This window comes from Equus asinus, chromosome 13, assembly GCF_041296235.1.
Source record: "Equus asinus isolate D_3611 breed Donkey chromosome 13, EquAss-T2T_v2, whole genome shotgun sequence".
NCBI lineage: Eukaryota > Metazoa > Chordata > Mammalia > Perissodactyla > Equidae > Equus > Equus asinus.
The window spans coordinates 11,556,634-11,568,962 of NC_091802.1; the positions used below are offsets into that span (position 1 = coordinate 11,556,634).

The window sequence follows — 12,329 nt, forward strand, 5'->3', positions numbered from 1 at the left end:
TGGTTCAATGACTCTGATGTTATTCCATGCCCATAATCCTGATGCCACCCAGTTTCATTCCTGGAGACGTGACCCAGGCCTACAACAGATATACATGGTCCGGGTGCCCTGTGGGGTGGGAGGGGAGCTGGTTGTTTTTGCTCTCTACCCTAAGGCAGAAGACAAAACTGCAAGCGGCAGGAATCACCGTCGGGCCATAAGAGTATGGGAAACTATTTTTTTTGAGATGGACTAAATCTAAAGGACAGAGACTGTAGGAAACGGATAACATCATGGGACAGAGCAGACAGAGAGGAGGCATGAATAGCAGACAGGAGGGCTGCAAGGCAGACCGGAGCCCCACCGATTGTAGTCTCGAGCAACAAGTAGCAGATTTTCACGAAGGATGCGCAGGTCCTCAGCTCGTTCAGCTACATTCACCACATAATGGGGTATCTCAAACAGCAGCCGCTCCCAGTACTCAATCTCCACAAAGAGAATCAGCAGGGACCTTGGGGAGAAAGAAAAGCAAAATAGCTGAGGAGGCTGCTCAAGGGCATAAACTAGAACCAACAATGGACCAAGGGGTGCGGGGCTCCCCAAATCACTAACAACAGTAAAGGGGGTTTCTGTTTAAGGCATAAGCCCCCAAATACAAGGACACAATAGAAAAATTTTGGAAGCTGAAAAGCAGATGTATAAGGAGCAAAATAGGAATCCTCAGCTGGTGATGGAGACAGATAAGGAGCTCTCTGAAGGCCCAGGGGCCAGTGGCTTCAAGTATCTCAGGAAAGGGGTGCAGGTGGGACTAGAACAGAAAGGCCAACTTAGGAAGTTTAGGAAGCAGCTCTCCCCATGGCCCCTCCCTCCTCTGCACAGGTAAGCAAGGCCCCTCCTCACCCCAGCATCCGACTGAAGGCTTCTCGTCTGGAGAAGGCAGTACAGAGACAACCAGGGTGTCTTTGGACTGGGGACCCCAGGCCCAGCTGAGGGAGAGAGTAATATTCTTGACACAAGGGGCATCAAGAGACCATGTGCACCCAGAATGTTCTTTTCCTTCTTTTCCCACCCAAAAACCAGCCCTCTGGCAGCTGGACCTACACTCTCAAGAAGGAAGTTGAAAGTTTTTTTTCTGTGGCCTCTGACCAGCCCAAGAGGGAAAGTCCCAAGGATGATGACCTCAGAAGCCCCCTGAGAACAGCCCACCCGGATAAGCCTGCAGCGGACCTCACAGTTGAGAAGCCACTACCTGCCTGGCAAAGCTTCCAAGCAGCTTTCCAGCTCCTTCCCTTAAATAGGTCTAGACAACCAAGGACCACAAAATTCTGCTCTCGGTCCTTCCCAGCACAAAAGGTGGGAGGGAAAACAAACAGAAAAAAACAACTCGAAGGGAGCAAGAGGGGACAGAGGCCGTGAGGAAGGAAGGAAGACTGCCTGCCCCAAACCAGAAAAACAAACACGACTGCCGCTCACATCCCCAGAGAGAGAACAGAAACAAAAGAGCATCCGTGAAACAAAAACAGGATGCTATACCAGAGAGCGCTGAAAGAGCTCCTGGAAGTCAAAACTGAGAGCAGAAAATTTAAAACCAAAAGAAAGATTAAAGTTGACAGAAATCTCTCAGAAAGCAGAGAAAAAGACACAAAGATGGAAGGCAGTGGGGATTTTGTACGAAAAAAAGGACAGAAAACTCCCCATTAATAACTTTTTTTATTGATTATATGTTGGAATGATAATATTTGGGAATATTGGGTTGAATATTAAAATTAATTTCACTTGTTCCTTTTTCCTTTATTTTTTTTTAAAGATTGACACCTGAGCTAACAACTGTTGCCAATCTTCTTTATTTTTTTAAAGATTTTATTTTTTCTTTTTCTCCCCAAAGACCCCTGGTACATAGTTGTATATTTTTTTCGTTGTGGGTCCTTCTAGCTGTGGCATGTGGGACGCCACCTCAGCATGGCTTGATGAGCGGTGCCACGTCCACATCCAGGATTCGGACTGGTGAAACCCTGGGCCGCTGAAGCAGAGCGTGCAAACTTAACCACTTGGCCATGGCACCAGCCCTCCTTTTTCCTTTATTAAATGAAATACCAGAACATTGTGTATGTGGCCCTCATGTTAAGTATCCCTTGCCACTCATCTCAGTGACCTTCTTCCCTTCCCAGCTGCTACTCCCCTGCCACACACTAGAACTTGTGACCTTCACAACTTGCCCACCTCTGAGGTACCCCACTCAGACACACCCCTCCATGAGCCCCTTCCTGCCCTCATCCCAGCACTTCTACTGAAGTCCTCACAATCTACCTGTTCTTTGACCTCACTGGGGACCTTCAGGCCACTGACCCCTAGTCCTTTTTTCTGCCTATTCCCTCCCATCTCCGTTTCCTCCTCCACAGACCCTGCCGTCTGTCACTTTGCCTGCTCTCTTGCCAATCCTCGCTCTCTTGCCTCATTCATTAGTCTGAGCCACCCGGCAATACCCCAACCTTGGCTAAATCTAGTGTCCTCCCTGCTGAGCCCCTGAGAAGGCAGCCGAGCGAGGCTGGAGAAGATGAGGTGACCTCACAGATTAGCACACCGTACATTCAAGGTCTCCCATCCCAAGCGGGCTCTCCTTGCTGCATTCCTGGGGTTTCCCCAATCTGTTCTCCCTCCTGTTCTCACAGTGACTGTTTGCAAATCCTCTCCTTCCTCAAACCTGGTCTCCCCCCAACCCCCTCTCTGCAGAAAGCCTCACCGCCTCCATCCCAGAAAGGCAGGAGCCATCCATGAGGACCCAGCCACTTCCTGCTATGAAACTTACAAGGTACCTTATCTCCACACCTATGATTTCTCCATTTATGGCAGAAGAGGCCTCCTCCCATCTAAGGTCTAACCCTCTTCCTGACCTCTCCGTTCTGATCGGGTTTCCTCCTGCTTTCTCAGATACCATCTTCTCCGGCTCTCCTATATCCTCAACCTACCAGTTCCTTCCCATCAACATTTAAGTAAGGCCAAGTTTCTAAAATCTTACAAAAACAAAAACAAAAACCAGCCCTTCCTTGACGCCACATCCTGCTACAGATACCAGGCCCTGCTCCCCCTCACAGCCTCCCTTCTTTAGAATCGTCCTCGCAAATTCCCTTCATTTCCTGTCTTCCCGTTCCTCCATCCCCGTAGAGCTGCCCCCTCTTCACCTCTGAAACTGCTCTCCTCAAGTTCGCCCAGGACGTCTGGTGGCTGAACCGCCTCAGGCCTTATCCTCCCTGGGCTCTCTGCACGTCCCTGGGAAATTGCGTTCACCTGGGAGCTGGAGACGCAGCCAAGAGTCCGCCTCCCCTGCAGCTCCCGGAAATGCCGGCTCCCCACGGCTCTTCACATCCAACACGCTCCCTGGGAATCTCATCACTGCCCTGGCTTCAGCTGCCTTCCATAAGCTGACGACTCCCAGATCTACATGGCTACCCGAGCACTAGACGTGCACGCCCAGCGTTCTCCTAGCCTCTCTCCTTGGGTTGTCCCACAGGCCCTCAAACTCACTATGTCCGGAAACAACTCATCGTCCGCTCTGCACCCTTGGAGCGCCCGTCTCAGGGAACAGCTGCACCCCACCGCCTAAACCAGAGCCCCAAGTGCTCCCTCAGCCTCACTTTCCAACAACCAACCAACTACCGACTCCTTTGGGTTTTATAGTCAAAAGCGAAGTCCAAAATTCCGATCTCTCCAGGGCAGGTGTAGCTCAAGTGTGATGATAAAGGGCAACAGACATTGAGCTAAAGAGTGCACCGTGCACCTAAAAGAGCAACTGCTCCAGGGTTCCAGGCAACTGTTGCCACGTGGGAATGCCGGCCCAGCACGACTGCATTGTCTGATTTTCCAAGAGAGTCCAGAACGTGGGTTTTTATATATAATGTCCTGAATTTTAAGTGTTGCAACTAACTCAACTGAAAAATAATTATAAGTGGGTGGCTTCTGGACTGCTGGCAGTGTTCTTTCCTGGACCTGGGTGATAGTCGCAAAGGTGTTTATTTTATACGTATTAGTTAAATGAGCATGTAAGGTTTAAGTACTTCTCTGAGTGCCTGATACGTTTCATAATAAAAAATGCTTTTTAAAAGAAAAAACTAATTTAAACAATAAGATTATTTGTAAAAGTGACTGGGTACAAAATTCACTTACTGAAAATCAAAGTTTTCCAATATAAAAATTGTAACCAGTTAAACATTATTGTGGAGGAAAAGAGACCCATGATAATTAAAACAATAAAAATAAAACACCAAAAATAAACAAATTAACTAGAAATGTTTATATGTATATAATATATATGTTTATATATTATAAAATTTCTTGTTAATTGGTTAATATATATGGAAAAATGACATGAACAAAAAACAGGGCTTAAATAAATTGAAAAAAAATTGCTATTCTAGGATAGAAAGACTCATCTTAAAGATGTTCATTCTTCTTAAATCAACCTAGAAAGTGAACTCAATCCTTGTTCCTATAAAAATAGGAATGGCACTATTTTTAGAACTAAACTAAATTGATTCTAAAGTTCTTATGGGAAATAAATATTAAAAATATCCAGGAAAACTCTGAGAAAAGAGAGTAATGAGGACAATAATTGAAACAGTTTGGTTCCTGCACATGAATAGGCAGACATACCAGAACAAGAATAGTGAATCCCAAAATAGACATAAATATACTTGGGAATTTGTTTTATTATAAAGACAGCAGTTCAGTAAATGAGACTGGGTCACTTAGCTAGCCATCTGGGGATAAAAAATAAAAACAATTCAAGTTGCATCTGCACCTCTCTCCCTACATCAAAATGAATTTCAAATGGATCAAAGATCTAAATACAAAGAATAAAATCACAAAATACCAGAAGAAAATACGGAATATTTTAGAAATAAAAAATCTTGGGGCCAGCCCCATGGCTGAGTGGTTAAGTTCACGCGCTCTACTTTGGCAGCCTAAGCTTTTGCTGGTTCGAATCCTGGGCACGGACATGGCACTGCTCATCAAGCCATGCTGAGGTGGCATCCCACATGCACAGCTGGAAGGACCCACAACTAAGAGTATACAACTATGTGCCAGGGGCTTTGGGGAGAAAAAGGAAAAATAAAATCTTTAAAAAATAATAAAATAAAATAAAAAATCTTGAATAAAATCACTTGAGTTTTTAAATCTGTGTGGTTTCTTCTCTTTTTTTCAATGAAATTGCAATTTTTTTCCTGAGGAAGATTAGCCCTGAGCCAACATCTGTTGCCAATCTTCCTATTTGTGCCTGAGGAAGATTCGCCCTGAGCTAACATCTGTGCCGATCTTCCTCTATTCTGCATGTGGGTTGCCTCCACAGCATGGCTGCTAATGAGCGGCGTAGGTCTGCACCCAGGATCCAAACCCAGGCCACCAAAGTGGAGCACACGGAACTTAACCACTGGGCCATGGGGCCAGCCCCAAAATTACAATATTTAATCATAGAGGATAAAAGCCCTATGACCTGAAGATGCTCCCATGAAACTCTACATTCTGATTATTACTGAAATGTTATTTGGAAAGAATATTGAGGTGAAAATCCAGAATGTTTTGTGTCTATTCTACAGGCAAGCACTGAATTAACAATATAGGAGATAATATCACATTTCAAGTTTTGCAAAGGACCACATTTTCACCTTTATTGGAGAGGAATCTTCCAACAAAGAAAATTATTTTCACGTGCTCATTTATTTGTGACAGATGCTTTAAGACATTGTGGAAGAAGAAATGCCTTTTTTTCAAACCTTGAAGATCTCCACTAATGTGTTATTTTTGAAACTGTGTCAAAATCTCAAATATGAATGAGCAGTGGATCACGAGACATTTAAGGAAAGCCTCCAAAGTAAAAGAGAGAGGCCAAAACAAAGGAAAACTATTTTCAGCCTAGAATTCCAAACCCAGCCAAATGCCCAACAAGCGGAGGGCAGAAACTAGTTGTCAATCATGAAAGAACTCAAAAAACTTACTTCCCATGCACCATTTCTTGGAAAGCTACTAAAGGATATGCTCCACCAAAACAAGGTCATAAACCAAGAACAGGAAATCAAACAAGAAAAGAGGCTCAGGGAAGTCCTAGGGTGACACTTGTGTAGCCGGCCTCAAAATCAACCAGTTGGACTGAAGCAGGAGGACAGGGAGTTTCGGGAGGGATAACTCTAAGAAAAACATGAAACTGATAGCAACCTGACATATCAGGTAGTAAGGAAAAATATTATTCAAAAGGGTTTTATTGATTGGTCTGGAAGAATTAATGATAGTGAACAGTGTGCCAACTAAAATAGTGAGGTAATTATTAGTTCCAAAATAGCAAAATGACATACAAGCAAGGAAAGAACTATAGCAACAGAAAATTACTTGGCTCAGTAGTAAACAAAACTAACAAAGTCATATTAAGATAAACACTGAATATTGATTTAACCAAAAACTGTGTTATAGCTATACTTGGAAGATGGAGGGGTGTGAATATCTATGGGAACATTTCTAGTAGCATAAACATATTCTCGCACGTTCTTCAAACTGGAGGCCTTGAATTTGTCTCCCTAAACATCATGGCAAGTCCACTTGCTCACGTATGCTATCCAACACTGCGCCAAAATGTTTCTTCACTTTCTCATCTTGACAAGATCCTCAAAATAACTTTAAGGCAAATAATCAAATTATAACTTGGGAGTTAACAGGATGAATTTGGATAATATCTTCCTGATGCTGAGCTGAAAACTCTATGAGGAACTTTTTTCACAGTGATGTTCAGTCTTTGCCAGAAGTTTGTCAATAAATTTCTGGAACGCAAATTTTACTTTATTGACGAATATAATTTCTAAAAATCTCAGTCTAGGGAACTATTTTAGTAAAATATTTTATAATTTACACTCAAACAGATGGTCAGGCAGTAGAGATAGGAAAGTAGAGCTGGCTTAGTTTAGAGCCGACAGCCCTGACTGAACTGGCCCGATGGAGAAGGCGCTCTATGATTGGGGAAAAAAGGCGGGGAGAGGAAGACCTAGACACAAAGAACCAACAGACATCAGTGTCCCCTATCCTGCTCTAGGGAAATGCCACTCCACAGAGGCATCGGCTACATACATGGTGATAACACAACTCTTTTCAGCCAGGGTGTAGACGACATCTGGAATACGTTTGTGTTAAGTGCAATCTGTAAGGCTGGTCTGGCCATAAAACATGGTAAAAGCCAATTTGGACTTCACAGTTCAAATATTTGGAATATAAGGTGGGATAACAAAACCCCTTGTGAGATAAGATAGGTGCTGTTAGAGATTGGAAGGCTCCCAGAACTAAGGGAGAGTCAGGTACTTCTGAGGACAAGCAGGACATTTGAAAAGCCTGCTTGTTTCAGGATCTTATCTAGACCTTGAGCACAGAAAAGGAACCGTGATCAAGCTATCTGCACCTGCTTGGGGTGTTAACATGCCTTGGAAAAGCTGAAACTATCTTGGATTTCTTTACTGGTATGATGAGCCCAGGCTTTTCACAACACTTCCCCGTGATCACGGGTTTTCCCCATACAGTATTTACTGGATTGAGGCAGTTTTATCTTAAAACCACAAAAATGTAAAGCAATTTATGACAGATCTTTCTAGAAAACAACTGCCAAAGGACAGGAACACCTCTTCTCTCTGGAATAAGTGTCTAGCCATTGTTTGGGTTTCAGCTAAACCTGGGCCATAAATATTTGGCCCATCATTGCCTTGTGAAACTCTACTATAAAGATTATGCAAACGGTATTTTAGATAAATATCTAACATGTCCCTTGACAGGAGATGAGCACAGCAGACGGAAAAGTTGTCTCCTGAGTTTACCCTAACGAGACAGACACTAGGCTCCAACATCAGGCAAACACCTGCTGTGGAGGGAAGGGAACAAGGTGTAGGAAGCCCAGCTGAAACCCTCCAGGACAGAATACTCAGAAACCTTACGGAAACTGTACAACAACTTGTAAGTCCATCCACAGTGGGCCCAGTGATTAAATTCAAACGAGTACAGCCAGATACAGGACGCTGTTAGTCATGAAAAATAATTATGCACTTTTGTACATACAGAACGGAAAACCTCCCACACGTATTGTTAACCTTAAAAAAAGCAAGTTGCAAAAATACTGTTTATGATGTAATCTTGTTTTACGAGTGCAGTGTATATTTTTTATTACATGGTAATCATGGTTACCTCTGGGAGTGGGGCCATGTGCTGAATTTTCACTTTTTTCTTTATATACTTCTACGTCAAATTTTTTTTTACAGTGAGTATGCACTACTTTTGTAATTTAAAAATACTCAGTAAAGATTTTAAAAATTAGAGTAAAACAACCATATGAAATAGGAGGGGAAAAAAGAGTGATTAAAAAATATACCAAGGGGCCGGCCTGGTGGCACAGCAGTTAAGTTTGCATATTCCCTTTCAGCGGCCCGGGGTTCGCCAGTTTGGATCCCGGGTGTGGACATGGTGCCACTTGGCAAGCCATGCTGTGGTAGGCGTCCCACATATAAAGTAGAGGAAGATGGGCACAGATATTGGCTCAGGGCCAGTCTTCCTCAGCAAAAAGAGGAGGATTGGCAGCAGATGTTAGCTCAGGGCTAATCTTCCTCAAAAGAAAAAATATATATATACCAAATAATTAAGATTATCTTTGGGGGAATTTTTTTCTTCCTTCTACTTTTCTGCATTTTGTAAATTTTCTAAAATGATGAATAAATTTATAACGGGAAAATTAAATAAAACATTTTGAAAACACTTTCAATGTACATAACTGTAAATAGTACGCTACTATTTATATAAAAAAGGATACTTATGTAGATATACACTCTTATCTCGGGACTGTTATACAAGAAATTGGTAACTCTGACTCTTCAGAGAGAAACTAAGTCACCTGGGGACAGCAGTGGAAGAAGATTGTTCACTCTCTACTCTGGTGTAACTTTTGAATTTTATGACCTGTACACGTATTACCTCTTCTAAAAGGTTAAAATGTTTTAAAAATTAAACCTATTTTGAAAATACTATGTTCACCAATTTTGAGGAGCCCTTTTTTTTTTTTGGGTGAAGAAGACTGGCCCTGAGCTACCATCTGTTGCCACTCTTCCTCTTTTTTTTTTTAAAGATTTTATTTTTCCTTTTTCTCCCCAAAGCCCCCTGGTACATAGTTGTATATCTTTAGTTGTGGGTCCTTCTAGTTGTGGCATGTGGGACACCACCTCAGCATGGTTTGATGAGTGGTGCCATGTCCATGCCAGGATCCGAACCAGCAAAACCCTGGGCTGCTGAAGCAGAGCATGCGAACTTAACCACTATGCCACCGGGCTGGCCCCTGTGAGGCAATTTTTTGAGAGGAAAATAATGTCTATTGATTGTTTGTTGTTTGTGAGGACTTTTACACCTGTCACTTCGCCTCACGACAACCTCAAAAAAGGATTTTTTAAGATGAGGACACTCCGGCTCAGAGAAATTCAGTGGCTAGCCTGAGGTTACAGGGCAAAACAGAACTACTCCAGGGTTCAAACCCTGGTCTGGGTGGCATTGCAGTTTAAGCTTTATTCCCTCTCGCTGGCTGACCCTGAGGATTAGAAGGAAGCAGGCAGCAAGCAGTGCTCACCTATGGCATCACTTTACCTCTCTCTCAACTTTTGTTTTCTCTCATACTTAAAATGTAAATATCGATCACTGGTGTTTAATAAAATTCTATTTGAATACAATCCCTTAATTCACAGGAAAAGGGCAATTGGTGGACTGTGTGTGCTCATATTCATATTATTACCAGTATGTCTGGATGTCTCTCCAAGCACAGTGCCTTCGGGATACCCAGCTTGATGGAAGCGCGAGTCCTGCAGCTCCAACCCCGTTATATGCTCCCAAACGGCATAGCTAGGGTAACACTGGCCTAGTCTTCTGCCTCTTCAAGATCTTATTCTTAATTTACAAGGCCATTTTTATATGATCCTGCTTGGCCATACCTCAAAAAACCATGAACCCTATCAAAGCCAGTCTCTGACGGCCCTCACTGGTCAAAGACTTCTCTTAAACCTCTCACCCTCGTCTTGACACTCTGCTCCTCCACGGCTTCCTGATCCATGTGCCTTCAAACATCTCTGTCCTTCTCCCTAATGCCTTTGCCTCACCCTCCAACCTGCCTCTCAGCACTGCTTCTCCACCTTGGTTCTTTGGCTTCTTTCCTCAACCATGATGTGTCGTCTCCTTCTGGTTAGGCTGCCTGCAGCTGCCCTGGACAGACACCTCAGCCTCTTCTGTCCCCCAGGCTCTGTCTCCACACTCTGTCTTCTCTGGCAAAGCCCCTTCTACAATTGCCGAAGAAATAAGGAAATTCTACGAGTTAAAGCCAATGCTAGTAGCAACAGCCTAGAAGCGTGGGAAGCAACTCTTATGATAGGGCCTAGCTGATGACAAGAGGGAGCCAAAACCAATCAAGTAGAAAATTATTTCCTTCCAATCAGGAAAACACTATCCCCAGAAGGTTTTTAATCTCTGTAGACAGATGCCTTACATAGCTCCTTCTTTATTTGCTCTTCTGCATCTTATATGAAAAGGAAGCACAGCTCTAAGAGTAGAAGTTTGTCCATTCAGAGTAAGAGAGGGGAAGGACTTGCCACTGTATACATTCCCTGTGGCCATCTTGGTTCCTAGCACATGGAATGCACTCACTATATACTTTTAAATACCTAATAAATGAATTAATTACATTTTAAATAATTGTAATCTGAAAATGCCATAATTATAAAGCTGTAGGAGAGGGCATGATCTGACAGCCCATCAGTTCTCAGGAAAGCCCACACCCTGGCTCATGGTTTGGATGATTTAGCTGAGCCATCGTGGCCATCTAGTGGCAGAACACCTACATCACTGGTTTAGTAGGTTACTGGGTTTTTTCTTTCTTAAATCAATTTTTTGAAGATAAACTGTAAAATTAAAATTAAGAAGTGATGGTAAACATATTACAGTATAAGATGGAGTTAGAGAGAAGAACGGAGAGGGAAACAGAGAGATGGAAGTTAAACTCTTGGGATAGTTGGGGAAGTGAAAGGCACCAAAGACAGGACAAGTAGAGGGAGGAATCAGTTGGGTCTTGTACTTGTCAAAGTTGACATCCAGCATGCCCGCCTTCTCCTGGCTGATTCGTAACAATGGTGTATCCAGCCGCCGAATGCAGTCTTTGTCCAGCGTCAATGTCCAGTCTTGGAAAGTTTTTCGGACTAGTTCATCAATGGCCTGAACCATCTGCTGATAGGTATGTACACTCTCCTCTCCAGTCCCGATGTGAGGCAGGAAATGAGCACCAGAAAGACACTGAGGGGGAAGAACAACCGATAGGGGAAGCCTACTGGCCACATTCCTCCGTGTTACCACCTCTCTGAGACCACACACACATACACACACACACACACATATACACCAACAATAGGTCTAAGGCTTGCTATGGAGATTGATTTTGACTACTTAGAAGGAAGATGGAACCAAAAAGCAAGGTGAGAGGAAGAGATCAAGGCACAAGGTGAAAGGGAGTTAAAATAAAGAAAGAGAAGCACAGAGATTCAGCTGAAGAAAAAAGTTGGGAAAAGAAAGTAAATTACAGGAGGCAAAGGATTTAAGAAGCACAAGGTTGAAAAGGAGTGCGAGCCTTTCCCCACCTCAGCCTTAGCCCACCGATGCTGAAGAGGCCTCCAGTTGTCTGTGAAACTGGAAGCCAACTTGCTTTAACTATACTCAGTTGTCTGTTTGCAAAAGTAGTTAGATAATCATCACTAAAGCCCACCCTGTAAGTAAGATCTTTGACGTCTGGGTCACCAAGGTTACAGGTGCTTAAGTTTTTCAGGAACTGAGAGTCAACTCCTTGTCCCATTCAGGCTGGCTAAGGCCACGGACTCATCACCTGGGTCTGTGTGGATGACGGATAAGTGACCTCCCGGCGTCAGTGAGCCAAAAACTCCACCCTCAGGTCATGATCACGCGGACATTTTGTGAACACGCATCCTATGAAGAGCCATGAGCCTGACTACGCTTGCGCAGATCATCAATTACCTCCCTTCTTACCTCCAATCATCTGTTTCCACACTTCAGACCACCCTGCCCCTTTATCTCATAAATACCCCTAGTCCCCACTTTTTGGGGAGGTGGATTTGAGACTCGTTCTTCCATTGCCTCACTTGGCTGCCTTGTGGAAAAACCCTTTCTCTGCTGCAAACTCATCGCCTCGGTGATTGGCTTTCTGTGCGACAGGCAAAACGAACCTGGTTCAGTAATGTCTGCAGGCTGCCTTATTCCCTCCCAGGACAAATTAGATGATAGCAGGTATCTCAATAGCT

General features: G+C 43.6%; 1 protein-coding gene across 12 annotated transcripts in view; it reads right to left on the minus strand.

Moving 5' to 3' along the window:
- Positions 1 to 12,329, minus strand: part of DNAH2 (dynein axonemal heavy chain 2) — a 106,103-nt gene that overhangs the window by 67,933 nt on the left and 25,841 nt on the right. For all 12 annotated transcript variants that reach the window (XR_011493579.1, XR_011493576.1, XR_011493577.1 and 9 more), the window contains 2 exons: positions 11,099 to 11,313; positions 344 to 490 (listed from right to left, as the gene is read on the minus strand). Coding sequence is in view for 6 of the 12 variants with exons in the window: in XM_014861563.3 (XP_014717049.3) it covers positions 344 to 490; positions 11,099 to 11,313 (362 nt within the window). In the remaining 6 variants the exon portion in view is untranslated. The remainder of the gene's footprint in view (positions 1 to 343; positions 491 to 11,098; positions 11,314 to 12,329) is intronic.